This window comes from Notothenia rossii (assembly GCF_949606895.1).
Source record: "Notothenia rossii genome assembly, chromosome: 3".
NCBI lineage: Eukaryota > Metazoa > Chordata > Actinopteri > Perciformes > Nototheniidae > Notothenia > Notothenia rossii.
The window spans coordinates 8,527,628-8,542,536 of NC_136901.1; the positions used below are offsets into that span (position 1 = coordinate 8,527,628).

At 45.1% G+C, this 14,909-nt stretch overlaps 1 protein-coding gene across 1 annotated transcript; it reads right to left on the reverse strand.

Moving 5' to 3' along the window:
• Positions 1 to 348: 348 nt before the first annotated feature.
• LOC307034606 (uncharacterized protein) lies at positions 349 to 14,094 on the reverse strand. Its single transcript, XM_079673435.1, has 11 exons — positions 14,006 to 14,094; positions 11,921 to 12,287; positions 10,300 to 10,346; positions 8,530 to 8,663; positions 8,107 to 8,264; positions 6,802 to 7,309; positions 6,535 to 6,702; positions 5,695 to 5,976; positions 3,728 to 4,007; positions 2,513 to 2,616; positions 349 to 1,717 (listed from the first exon to the last, which is right to left on the reverse strand). The coding sequence occupies exons 5-11, from the start codon at positions 8,139 to 8,141 to the stop codon at positions 1,247 to 1,249; spliced, it is 1,848 nt and encodes a 615-aa protein (XP_079529561.1). The 5' UTR covers positions 8,142 to 8,264; positions 8,530 to 8,663; positions 10,300 to 10,346; positions 11,921 to 12,287; positions 14,006 to 14,094; the 3' UTR covers positions 349 to 1,246.
• Between the last annotated feature and the right edge of the window lie 815 nt (positions 14,095 to 14,909).

The window sequence follows — 14,909 nt, forward strand, 5'->3', positions numbered from 1 at the left end:
CTTTGAAAATGTCGAAGGATGTTTATCTAAATGAACACATTTTTACATGTTTGTTTCAAGTGGTTGCACAATATACTACATTTAATTTATTTTACATGTATTTCCTTCAGTTAAATGTAAAAAAAGTATTTCCTGTAATAAGCACATCTGTCCACCCCTAAATATGTAAATAAATACAATTAGAGCTGATGTAATTATTTGTGGAAGTGATTAGCTAATATAGAAATATTATTTGACCAAAAACACAAATATATAAAATAAATAAAATATGCCATATATGCCAATAATCTGTGTTATATGATAAAAAAAATTGATTTATTTTGAAATAAAAAACACTTCGATCGTCCAATTGAGCTTTCTAAAACTACATGTCTCGCTTTTTTCAGAACAAACAATGAATTGGGTGATAAATGAAATAAATGCATGAATAACTGATGATAAAAACAGTTAATACATCCCTATATCAAATATATATTAGGCTTTTATTTTGTGAACATCCGGCTCCCTTCATTGCTAAATCCTCTCACTTTGAAGCAGCAATGAGACTCCGCCTGAGGGGCTCCAGCATGTCTGTTCAAGGGGGAACTTCCATCAATCATTATGAAAACATATTGAAGACATTCCAGTAATTCTGTTTAAAATCACTCTGCACAGTTAACACTGTAAAAAAAATCCAGTAGAGTAGAAAAATGAAAATAAACTTACCACTGAAGCATATGTTCCTAGAGTGACATAATGGTTATATTAAAGCAAGTTTATTAATAGTAATAATAAACATTAAATGTATTTAAAGCCACATCTATCAAATCTAATGTCATCAAATTGTAAAAGCAATGCATCTGTTTGACCTGCAGGGGCTGCTAAAGACTCGTTCAAAATGTTGTGTTGAAAAAGTATATTTTAAAGTCACTAAAATGTCACATTAAACACCCATTTAATGTTTAACAAACTCAGGGTCACATCAGAAACATGTGTAAATGCACCACAATGCATACACATAACTAAAATATACAGATTCAAATATTTAAGATGAGAAAATAAAACTTTGCACTAATAAAGCAGTGAAAATATACATTGCATTTAAAGAAAATGTTGGTTTTGGTGTGAGGCATGTGGGAAATAAGACAAATGAACTTAGAATTGAAAATCTCTATCCATGCAGATGTTCCTGAGATATTTACTGGAGCAACAGTTTCCTGGAAATATTGCTAGAATACCAGAAAATAAGAAACTTAAATGGACAGATTCAGTAGTCAGACTCTTCCGAATGTTCCCCCTGCTGCGTCCAGTGCGTCATCTTCTTCTTCTTCCTCCTCTTCCTCTCGCCCATCAGCAGGGCGGCCAGCAAGGTGGTCACCACAGTGAAGGTGATGATGAGCACGGTGACGGTCTCTGCCAGGCACAGCTCCGTGTCCACGTCCATCAGCCGGTAGTCTCTGACCACCGGCGGCTCAGCGCAGGTCAGGTTGTAGTAGTCGTCCAGGAAGAGCCTCTGGATGCTGCGCAGCTTCCGGAAAACTCTCTGCAGGTCGCAGTCGCAGTTCCACGGGTTCTCCTCCAGCAGGATGTGCGTGCTGTAGGAGTAGATGCTGAGGAACGTCTTGAAGTACACCGTCGACATGTTGTTGTTGGCCAGGTTGAGCAGGGACATGCTGGTGAGTGTTACAGAATGGTTTAGGCTAGGTTGCAGCTCCACCCTGTGGACGTATTGTGCCTGTGTTATATATATATCTGCCTCACGTGACTCTACCCCAGTTGTATGATTACCTGCTTAATGTGAATACACGGCGTTGAGACACAGCCTGATTTGCCTTGTTCATTAATGCACCTACATCTACAAACATGGTGTCAGAAGCTCAAATAGGACCCAGCTGTGGATTGCATGCTACTATCCGTCGCTGAGACGGCGTGCATTTATTTGTTTTGGTGAGGTTTAGCAGTTTCAGTTAGCCTGTTAGCATTAGCGTCACGTTGGAACAATGGCATCCAGCATCCCACCTCCGGAGCCTATGAAGATGGCGGGGGACATCCACGGCAACTGGGTGAGCTTTCGAGCAGAATTTGAGGATTATCTGCTTGCGACCGGGCTCAGCGAGAAAGAAAAGCCGGTACAAGCAGCTGCGCTAAGGAGGCTAATGGGGAACGACTGCCGCCATGTTTACAAACACAACCTGGGACTCACCGCGGACCAACAAAAGGATGCGGGTGATATACTGGTGGCACTGGAGCAATACTTCACGCCCGCAAAGAACGTAATCTTTGAGAGGTACGTTTTTGGCAACCTTAAACAAGAGGATGGAGAGCTCTTGGATGCGTTTGCTACCAGGCTGAGGGAAAAGGCTGCCTCTTGTGAATATGGAGCTTTAAAAGATGAACTCATAAGGGACAGGCTTGTTCTCGGGATAACTGACGAGGGTGCTAGACGTCGTTTACTAAGGGAAAAGGACCTTAAATTGGACGAGGCCATTAAAATTTGCCGTGCAGCCGAGGTCATGGACAGCAAGTTAAAAACCATGTCACTGGGCAGCTCTGGACCTGGAGACAGCGTTAATGCCACACAAGGACAGCGATATGGACGGAGGTCTGCCAGCAGGCCATCCGAGTCCACCAACACATCTGCACAACCACAGAGCATGAGAGACGCTGGCGAATGCAAGTACTGTGGCACACGGCACAAGCGTGGGCGGGACCTGTGCCCTGCTTTTGGTAAATCGTGCCGCTCGTGTGGCACTGCTAACCATTTTGCAAAAGTATGCATGAAAAGAGGCCAGCAGGCACGCCAGTTGAATGCTGTGGATGACCCGTTGCCAGGGGAACTGGAGGACAGCGATGAGAGAGACGTGTACACAGCGGAGAGCGTGGGGGCTGTGAACACTCAAGGTAAAAAGTGGTTTGTCAACCTGCCACTGCAAAGTGGGGTTCAGAGGTGCCAGCTCGACTCTGGAGCCACTTGCAATGTGATGAGCATCAAGGACAAGACGAGACTGGCATCTAGAACGCCTCTTCTGAAGAGTCTCACCAGATTAAAACTATACAACAGTGAGTGGATGAGCTCATTAGGTGTGTACAGCACACAATGCATCATTAGGGGTAAGACGCACAGACTGGACTTTGAGATCGTGCATACTGGCCAGAGGCCCTTGCTTTCGGGTGAGACATGTGAGAGACTTGGTCTGATACGCTTCACCATTCCTGAGGAGCTGAATAAGGTGGAGCACTGCAGGAAGGGAGACCTGACCAAGGAGTGTCTTGTCAGCACCTACCACGACGTGTTCACCAGCCCTGTTGAGTCTCTGCCTGGTGATATTCACTTTGAGCTGGACAGCACTGTGACACCGGTGCAGTGTGCTCCCAGGAACGTTCCAGTGGCCCTCAAGGCAGCTGTTAAGGCTCAGCTTGATCGATATGAAGAGGAGGGACACTTGACCACAGTCACTCAACACACGGACTGGATTAGCAATCTAGTCATAGTAAAAAAGCCAGACAAATTGAGACTATGCATTGACCCGAAGCATCTCAACCGTGCTCTGAAACGGTCCCACTACCTTATGCCCACTTTAGATGACGTGTTGTATAAGCTGCCAAAGGCACGTATATTCACCCTGGTGGATGCACGTGATGCATTCCTGCAGTGCCGCTTGGATGAAGAAAGCAGCCTGATGACAACATTCTGGACACCGTGGGGTAGGAAACGCTGGCTGAAACTTCCTTTCGGTGTGTCAGTTGCCCCGGAGCTGTATCAAAGGAAGCAGCATGAGCTGCTGGCTGGCTTGACAGGGATTGAGCCCATAGCTGATGACATCCTTGTAGTCGGCTGTGGGGACACAGAGGATGAGGCCAATCGCGACCATGACACAAACCTCATCGCTCTGATGGACAGATGCAGGGAAGTAAAGCTGAGACTGGGCCTGAAAAAGCTGCAGTTCCGAGTGAAGGAGGTCCGCTTCCACGGCCACATACTGTCCGCGGAGGGCCTCAAGGCTGACCCTGACAAAGTCAGGGCGGTGCTGGACATGCCAAACCCCACAGACGCAAAAGGGGTCCAGCGGTGTGTCGGATTTGTGAACTATCTGTCCAGATTCATGCCACGCTTGTCAGCGGTATGTGAGCCGCTGAGGAGACTGCTGGACAAGGATGTGATGTGGCACTGGCTGCCCAAACATGATGCCGCCATGAAGGAAATCAAGGCACTGGTCACGGCGGTGCCAGTCCTAAGGTACTATGACGTCCGCAAGCCAGTCACCGTACAGAGCGACTCCAGTCAGGCGGGTCTGGGCTGCTGCTTGCTTCAAGGGGGACAGCCTGTCGCATTCGCCTCCCGGGCATTGACCCAAACAGAGCAAAATTATGCACAGATTGAAAAGGAGTGCCTGAGCATCGTATTCGCCTGCCAACGCTTCCACTACTATCTATATGGGAGGGGTGATGTGACTGCAGAGACCGACCACCGCCCGCTGGTGTCCATCTTCACCAAGCCCCTCCTCAGTGCGCCAAAGCGCCTTCAGAGCATGCTCCTCACACTTCAGAATTACTGCCTTGCGGTGGTATACAAGCCAGGCCCTGAGATGTACATAAGTGACACGCTCAGCAGAGCCACCACCCCGCCACATAGAACAGACACACTGTACCAACGTGAAATGGTCTGCAGCATGCAGCAGGAGCAGTGTGACACGGCGGCCATTCAGCAGGCAGACTATTTAAATGTCAGCAGTCAACGCCTGGCACAGATTCGGACACACACTGAGGAGGATGTGTGTCTTCAAACACTTAAGTCTGTCGTGCTGGAGGGATGGCCAGGACACAAAGAGGAGACCCCTGTAGCCGTCAGGGACTACTGGGCCGTCAGAGATGAGATAAGTGCACAGGATGGCGTGCTCTTCAGGAGTCAGCGCGTCATCATTCCAAAAGCTATGCGCCCGGAAATGCTGAGACGGATCCACTACAACCACGTGGGGGGCGAGGCGTGCTACAGGCAGGCCCGTGATACACTTTACTGGCCCGGTATGCAAGGGGAAGTCAAGGATTATGTGCAAAAGTGCTCTGTGTGCAATGAGTATGCACACGAACAACAGAAAGAGACTATGATGTCACACCCGCTCCCCACACGTCCCTGGCAGCTAGTAAGCATGGATCTGTACAGCTACGCAGCACAGAACTTCTTGCTCGTGGTGGACCATTATTCTGACTTTTGGGAGATCGACCTGCTCCCTGACCTATCAGCGGACACCACGATCCGTAGATGCAAGGCACAGTTTGCACGCTACGGTGTCCCAGACAGGGCCATTTCTGATGGTGGAGGCCAGTTTGCCGGTGGAGAGTTCCGGGCGTTTGCGAGAGAGTGGGGTTTTGAGCATGTCATGTCCTCACCGAGGCACCCAAAGGCTAATGGCAAAGCGGAGTCAGCAGTGAAAATTGTAAAGAGCCTGTGCAGAAGGGCAGACCGTGCCAAAGAGGACCCCTGGAGGGCCATATTGCATTGGAGAAATACGCCCACTGAGGTTATGCATTGCAGCCCAGCACAGCGGCTTATGTCGCGGAGACTGAGAACCCTTCTCCCTGTGGCCGACCAGCTACTGGTGCCTCAGGTCGTCACGGGTGTTCCTGACAAGCTGAAAGTGAAACATCAAGCAGCAAAGCTGACATATGACAGATCTGCCAAGGATCTGCCGGAGCTGAACGTCGGCCAGCCCATACGGATGAAGCCGCTCCCAGGAGACAGGACGGGCCGATGGAGGAGAGGTGTGTGCCTTCAGCAGTTGGGACTCCGGTCCTATCTGGTCGGTGTGGAGGGGACCACGTATCGGCGCAACAGGGTTGATCTTCGACCAGCAGAGGCGGCCCTTCTCCAGCCGTCAGTTCTCCCAGAATCGGCCCCGGAGCAGGCTGCGAGTGGGGGGAGCGCCAGAGAGGTCGTCTGCGTCCCCGAGGAGTCTCCAAGGCCATCACCCCCGAGGTCGTCGCGGTCTTCCCCGCAGACTGGGGGTACACCATGCCGTGAGTTACAGGGCCGGGCCTTCTCCCGGAGCGGACGGCTGATTAGACCTCCTGACAGACTTGACCTCTAGGACACACACACGCACTCACACACACACACTTGGACTGTGCGCACTCAAACACACATGGACGATAAAGATTTAAAAAAAGAAAAAAAAAGGAAGTGGAGAGATTGTAAAACAAATGTGATTGATTGTTCTGAGTTTATTGCTGATGTGTTCTGATCCAGCTATTATTGAAGTGTCTTTGCTAGGTGCACTATTTGTTGTTGAAATCATTTGATTAATGTTCTGTTTAAAGGTCAACCGTTTAATGGCAGTATTGATCCTGTGTTGTTACTTAACAAAAGGAAGGGAGATGTTACAGAATGGTTTAGGCTAGGTTGCAGCTCCACCCTGTGGACGTATTGTGCCTGTGTTATATATATATCTGCCTCACGTGACTCTACCCCAGTTGTATGATTACCTGCTTAATGTGAATACACGGCGTTGAGACACAGCCTGATTTGCCTTGTTCATTAATGCACCTACATCTACAAACAGTGAGCGGTTTGAACACGCCCATCTCCATGTCGCTGATCTGGTTCCCGGCCAGGTTGAGGACCTCCAGGGAGCGCAGCATGGAGAAGATGCCGCTGCGCAGAGAGGTCAGAAGGTTGTCCTGCAGGTGGAGCTTCCGCAGGCCGCTCATCGGGGCGAACGCTCTGACCTGCAGAGGGGGAAGAAGTCATCAGATTAAAGACAGTTATATGTATTAAGCTACTCCCTAGGCTGGGTGCCTTAGTGCAGTATCTGAGTAACTGATCACCTGGATGGAGCGGATGCTGTTGGCGCTCAGGTTCAGCCTCTGCAGGGCGTCCAGGTGCAGGAAGCTGTGGGTCTCCAGGCGCGTCAGCCGGTTGTGAGCCAGCTGCAGCTCCCGCAGGAAGGACAGCCCGACGGAGAACCCCTCGGTCAGCACGGAGATCCGGTTCCACCTCAGGTCCAGCTTCTGCAGGAACTCCAGCTGGGAGAAGGCTCCGGGCTGCACCACGCTGATGTTGTTGTTCTGCAGCAGAAGCACGCGCAGCTTGCGGTTCTTGTCGAAGGAGCGCTCGGGGATGATGGAGATGAGGTTGTCGGAGAGGTCCAGGAGCTCGGTGTAGGGCGGCACTCTGGAGGGGAGCAGGGTGAAGAGCCCCCGAGAGCAGATGGTGAACTTCAGATCTCCTCGACAGTCGCAGCCCGGCTCACACCAGCTGCTGTGAGTCCTGCAGGAGGCCTCCGCCAGCAGCAGCAGCACGGCCTTCAATATTGTTGCATCAAGAAGCATCTTACTGGTGCAGAAAAACAAGGTTCTGATTGAAATGATTTGACTCTTTTGTGAGAGTTAGTCCACTAGTCACATTATTTCCTTTTTAAAGGAAGTGGAGTAAGGTATAGAGTAGCATAAAATGGAAATACTCAACTAACGTACAAGTACCCTAAAATGATACCTACATAGTTACTTCCCACCTCGGATGAAAACACACACAGAGGAGCTTAAAAGATATATGTTATGATTGTGTTGTTCCGTATGCATACGAGGTATTATCTAACGCTTAGAAAATAAAAGGTGCAGACTTGGTGTAAGGAAGAGGTTTAAACACTCTAGGAGAAAGTGCATCTCAGTCTGTATTCAGTCGGCGGTACTGATGATTTGAATGCAAACAGCTGGCAGCGTTAGAGGCTTTCATCAGGGCGGAGGTCTTTTTTACTGCCTGCGTTTTAAACCAAGAACAATCCCAACGAAATAACATAGTGCTAAAGAAAGCCTTTCATATATCTGATCCCTCTTGATTAATAAAATACAATGGTACAACTTTGTCAGCAGCTCTGATAAAACAAGTTCAACTGTACAACCTTAAAAAACAATAGTATAAGTGATATAGCAGCAAATGAAGAACAGATGCAGTAGTTAATAATAATATATTCATTTTCCGACTCTCTACCAGCAGCTGTGACAGAAAAAGTCAAACAAATGAAATAAAGTTGTACAATTTAAAATACAAGAAAAATATATTTAAAAAATATAATACTATTCAACAACTTGAATCCAATAAAGAAAATGTTTTAAATAAAAAAGTAACCTTACCAGCAGCTGTGTCTCCTGCAGACGCCGGTCAGCATGCATCAGGTGGAGGGACATGACGGAGGCGCTGTCATCCGACGAGACACCACAAAGAGAGGAGAGATGGAAAGAGACACAGCGAGGGGAGGAGGGGGGAGAGATCGTCAATTATTCACCATGCGCTGTGGGAGGGGGGTTAAAGAAGGAGGAGAGGAGAGAGGGGGGGTTAAGAGAGTGAAACTGGGCCACAGAGAATTAGAGTCAGGATGGATTTGATGGATTGAAGCGGAGGGTGTTTATCTCCAGGTTTATTTATAACTACCTGTATTTAATTACTGCAACCTTTTCAGTTGACTCAATAAGTGTTTGCTTTTGTTTGAATGGCTTTTGATTGAAGGCGGGTTAAAGGCAGTATTTACAGGAGGATTATTAGGACAGAAAAAACACCTGATATCAAACCTAAAACGAAATAAAGAAGTCAGGAAGTGAACGAAGCTCGAGCTGTGTATCTTCGCTAAATCCAGCTGCAGCAGATGTGACTTGTTCTCGTCTGTAGGATGAATGGAGGATGACGAGCGGACCTGTTGGGCACAGAAGGAAAGATTACACTAATACGGATAAACCCCCCCGACACAGATCAAGCACTCTGCAGTCGACGGACCTCCACCTCCATTCATCTCAGCCTGCAGTATCTGCTGCACATCTTTAACACTGTGGCTTTTTGTTTACACACAAATAACGTGGACACTAAGTGTTCGGGATATTAGTGACTTTAAAAAAACCTACCTCTATTAGTGAGCTACAAAAGTCTTGCATTATAAGTAGTAGCATTTACGTTGTATCTACTTAATGCCGAACAGTGCGAGGGTAATTCTATTAATTTAGCACTTCTGTCTCTGTCACACTCAAAACTGAAATAGAGGATGTTTTAGTGCAGAGAATGATGATAAAAAATAAGCATAATGTGCATTTCTTTCATGGAGACTTGGAGATCTCTTCAGATGGAGATGTTACAGTGCAGCAGGTTTAGAGTTCCTGCAGAGATCCGGTTTCAGAGCAGCCTCTTTATCTCCATAATTATGGAAACTTAATCAGTTACCTTCCTGCTGCGCACTTTACGACACACACACACACACACACACACACACACACACACACACACACACACACACACACACACACACACACACACACACACACACACACACACACACACACACACACACACAAACACACAGCATGCTTCCGGGTTAAACTCTCCTGGAGATGCCAGATATTCAGATTAATAATAATTAATAATTCAACAACAAATATTAAAAGAACTAGCACTTCCTTTACCACAAAATGAAATGATAAAAATGTGATGCATAAATAATTATAATATTACAATATTTTTAACATTTATATGATTCTAAAATAGTAAGTTTTGCAGAATGAGTAATAATTTATTTGACTTACATTTGGGTTGGAGTTCTTTTCAGTAACTGTTACATATTATTTCTACACAGAAGTATTACTAGATGTACTAAAGAGTACTCCATCCAGCTGTGCTTACATGTACTTCTACTTCTTCTGTAGTATAACATAAAACAGTTTTTCTCATAATTCCCGCTGTGTCACAGATAGAGGAGATAATCTACCATCAGAAGGTATTTAGGTGTCGGCAAGTGAAGTGCAGATGGTGTGTATGTGTGTATAAATACTTTCTGCAGTAGTTTCCTGTGTTCCTTTCAGAGAGCAGGAGGATTACAGAGAGAAATGAAGATGCTAATCGTTAATCCCCGAGGACTGCAGGGATTACCTCCTGCTGCTACAACACTCAATCTTCTTCTCACTTTCACTCCATTCTTACTAGAGATTCTCTTTGTGTTTACATTTTAAATATATTAAAAAAAATTGAAATAAATTTCAACTAACGCTACCATTATTGTTATTTTCATAATTCATGGTTAATTGTTAAGTCAGTAAATAAATGAATGAATAAATAAATAAAAAAATATATGAATAAATAAATACATACAAAAATTGTTAAGTCAGTAAATAAATAAATAAATACACCAACACATAAATACAAATAATAAATTGTTAAGTCAGTAACTAAATAAATAAAATAGATAAATAAGTGAATGCATGAATAAGTAAATACAAATAATAAATGGTTAAATCAGTAAATACATATTTGAATCAATTTGGTATAATCATAGAAGCATTTCTTACCTGCATGCAGTATTAAGAGCAACCAGCAGGGGGCGGTACAGCTCCATCTGAAACAAAAATAATTAAACACCATGGTCAGTGATCTCACAAACATACACACACACACACACACACACACACACACACACACACACACACACACACACACACACACACACACACACACACACACACACACACACACACACACACACACACTTGTGAGAACCAGGTCCCGCACTTCAGCTGTCAATCATCCTACTCTCCTACACTCGCACCTTGATTAATAAAGAAAATTATAATATTTACAAAATCTGTTTAGACAGACCCAGTGGTCCTGAAGGAGCTGTGTGTGTGTGTGTGTGTGTGTGTGTGTGTGTGTGTGTGTGTGTGTGTGTGTGTGTGTGTGTGTGTGTGTGTGTGTGTGTGTGTTTGTGTGTGTGTGTGTGTGTGAGGGATGGAGGTGTTAATGAAGGCGACAGCGTGGCGGCTCGTTCTCGCCGCTCCTCAGATCCAACATGGCAGCTCGGACTGAGGTCAACCGAGGTCATGTTCATAAACACACTTATAACTTAAAAAACTGAGTGTGAACAACGTCTCTGAGTAAACACCTTCATCTTCATCATCATCATCGAGTGTCAGCGCTGTCAGCCTGAGGCTCCGTCACCACGTCAATATCATTTATGATTATTAATAATATTCATCTCATCAACAACTACAACTAGTGAAAGTGTTACTACTGCTGCTACTACTATTATGGCCATTGCAGTTCAAAAGTAAACACGTACTGCCACCACCACTAAGGCTGCTACTGTACTGCCTTTTAGTTTACAGTGTGAGTACTTTCACTCTGTGTACTGCAGTACTGACCTTTCACACTCTGGTGGACATAAAACCTGCCATCTGTACATCCAGCCTGACCTCTGACCTTTGTGAGTGTGTGTGTGTGTGTGTGTGTGTGTGTGTGTGTGTGTGTGTGTGTGTGTGTGTGTGTGTGTGTGTGTGTGTGTGTGTGTGTGTGTGTGTGTGTGTGTGTGTGTGTGAGTCTCCAGACACAGTCACAGTCGATAAAGGAAACACCTCGAGGGAAACTGGGAGTGTGTGTGTGTGTGTGTGTGTGTGTGTGTGTGTGTATGTGTGTGTGTGTGTGTGTGTGTGTGTGTGTGTGTGTGTGTGTATGTGTGTGTGTGTGTGTGTGTGTGTGTGTGTGTGTGTGTGTGTGTGTGTGTGTCTACGGTGGTCTCTGGTTGTCAGTGTGGATCTATCAGACCCACAGGAGGGAGGCCGTGACAACCAAACACACTACTCCTCTTCACTTACTCTCTCCTCTTCCTCTTTACTTACTTCCTCTCTCGTCCCCTCTTCATCACCCACATCTTCTCTTCTCGCCCAACATTTCTTTATCTTTCACTCCTTTTTGATTCTCTTATTTCCTGATATTTTCCTCCTCCTATTTTTTCTTTCTCTACATGTATTTAGTTCTGAGTACTTTTCCTCCTCTTGACATTTTCCTCACTTCTCCGTCGTCTTTGTTTCCTAGATTTATTTTTTCTTTCAGTAGTTTTCCAAGCTCCAATTAATCTCTTCTTCCTCCTCATTTTCTTATTTAATATCCCAGACATTCCCTCTCCTTTTGTTGGACCTGTTTTTACTCATTTGTTGCCTCCTCCTCTTCGTCTCCTTGAACCCTCCTCTGGTTGTTCCTTCAGTATCTAGGTCGAGGTTGTCTCTCTGCTCTTTAGTGTGGACGAGAGACACACACACACACACACACACACACACACACACACACACACACACACACACACACACACACACACACACACACACACACACACACACACACACACACACACACACACACACACACACACACACACACACACACACACACACACACACACACACACACACACACACACACAGTATTTTTGGCAGCTCAGTGTGTGATCGCCCCTTGAGATGTCAGTGCTTTTAGGTCAGGCAGATCTGTGAGCTTCAGCAGCTTCCTGGAAAAAAGGGGAAGGAAGCAGAAGCAGCAGGACGCCGAAAAATACGGTGAATAATTCAGTAGCATCATATCAGAGTCAACACAACAAACAACGAGAGACACAGAAACACAAACTGCATTAAATGATTATGTTTCATCAGCGTGTCACCTGTTGGAGGCTTTACTGTAACACTCAGAAAACACACTCAGTTAAGATGCTTTCGCCTCAAACCAATCAATACTTTTTGAAACTCAAAATAGACTTTAAGTTAAAAGTAGTTTGGTTCTTTTAAGCTTCCTCATTTAACGACCATTTATAAGTACTTAAAGGGGTCCTATTTTGCTTGTTGGGGTTATTTCTTCTTCCTGTAGTGTGTTATATCGGTCATGTGTGTAGTTTTTTGAAAAAGTCTTCATTGAAACTAAACTTGTTCTGCTCATTCAGAGGGGAGCAGTAGTGTTTCATCAATATTAGATGATCTCTCCACCCGTCTCATCTGCTTAGGTCAACAAAACAAGCTCGCTGATGCAACCTGTTTTGGCATATTGACATGGAGGACGCTGCGATGGCAGCCGTGTCACCGACAACACACAACCTAAGGTGAGTGTGTGTGTGTGTGTTGGGGGTTAAAGGTCAAGGCGTGCGGGTGAAAGTGATCAGTGAAGCGTCACATTGAGACCCAACAGAGAAACGTTTTCCTGTCAAACACAATCACAACACAGAGAGCCTTCAGTCTGCTTACATTATGGCGTATTCACATAAACATAAATGGGTTTTTGTTCTTCAATTTTTGTGCTCACTACCTGAACCTTGGTGTGTTCATATATAAATGCCAGACAGCAAGTGTCTGAAACTTTTTTCAAAGCTACAAAATATTCCTTCAATTATTTTTAATGAGGTGTGTGTGTGTGTTCTGCAGAGGTTTGACCTTTGACCCTGCGCCACACCGACACTCAGTAAAGGTCGGGACATTCAACTGAAGCACCCTGCAGACACACACACACACACACACACACACACACACACACACACACACACACACACACACACACACACACACACACACACACACGAACACACACTAACACACCTGACCTTTTAGCTTGCTACATGTCGACTTTGACCACCTACAGTCGCTGAACAAAGTATTCAGGAATCTATGCGTGTGTGAGCGTGTGTGTGTGTGCGAGTATTGTACCTATTCTTTGAGTGTCTTTTGACATGGCAATGCTAATGGCTAATGCTAATAAAGAGGGAGAATGCTTATAGATAAGTGAATGTGTGTTTAATAAGAGTGTGTGTGAGCTCAGTTGACGTATACTGTGATTGAGGTGGAGGTTGTGTGTGTGTTTGCAAGTACTGTACCTATTTGGCATATTTTACAACTAATTGTACTTGTGTTTAATCAAAGGACGTGTGTGTGTGTGTGAGCTCAGATGTGGGTTACGATGATGGAGGTTGTGTGTGTGTGTTGCCTCCCTAAAAGTGTTAACAGCGGCCATTAGCTCTCTGTTCAAACCTTTCTGACAGCTACACTGCTCCTGCCTCTCTGTGTCACTACATATGAAAAAAGGTGATGTTTAATTCATTTCTGTATCTCAATGTTCTAGACCATTCTTAGATCTGATTTCCTTGATTTGATATGATTGATTGGTGTTTCATTGTCTGTAAACAGTCACTTTAATGCTTGAATAAAGCCCGTGTTCATTATTTATCGTAGGAGGAGTGTGCGCTACCTTTTCATCAGGAAGTGTAGCAGATCTGCTCGTCGGGGCGGAGGTAACGCACATCGACAGCACGGCGGGTGGAGACAGGGGGGAGAGATATTTCCTACATGTGGACGAGTGGAAGCAAAATAAAATGATCTGAAACGCTGAGACAGGAAAATCAATCTGGGGAAAAAATCCATCAGAGCTTCAGGAGGTCCGTGTTTTGGGAGAGAAGTGAGTTTCAAGCTAAAAAAAAACACTTACATATAAAAAATACTGCAGTACATCAGGTTTATGACTGTGAATAAAAACAATCCTTTTAGACGTCAGAATGAAAGACAAAAAGGTTGATTTCACTGTGATGCATCAAATAATAGTCCGAAAATTCAGATTTCAAGATGTTTGACACACTTTTAAATAAACAGCAAGGTAAAGTCTATGCACAGAAACGGTTTCAGTAGAAAAGGGTTAAACATAAATGTACATAGGCCTACCAAAAATACTACAGTAGGGTATTGTGATTTAAGATGTATGACTTCATTTTAGACGTGAAAAGGAAAGAATAAAGCTTGGTTTCAATGTTTTAGGTGGTTTTCAAGGTGTTTGGACACATTTTGAACTAAGAATTAGGTCAGGGCTCTTCACAGGAACAGCACAGTGTCCATACTTTCCACCAGGGAACGGCCTGAGTGGTTATAGAAGGTCAATAAATATTTCATATCTCGTCTGAGCAGCGGGACGACGCAGAGCGCAGAGTCCTGATGGAGGTGTGAAATATGTGACACAGAGGACGTTTACAATATGATATCTAGAATGTAACGCTGATGATGAAATGCACTGAAGTGTGTATATAACATTGGGGTTGATGTAAAAGCTAATGAAACTCCCTCTGCACTAAAACATATACTGTATAACACACTACAGGAAAGGG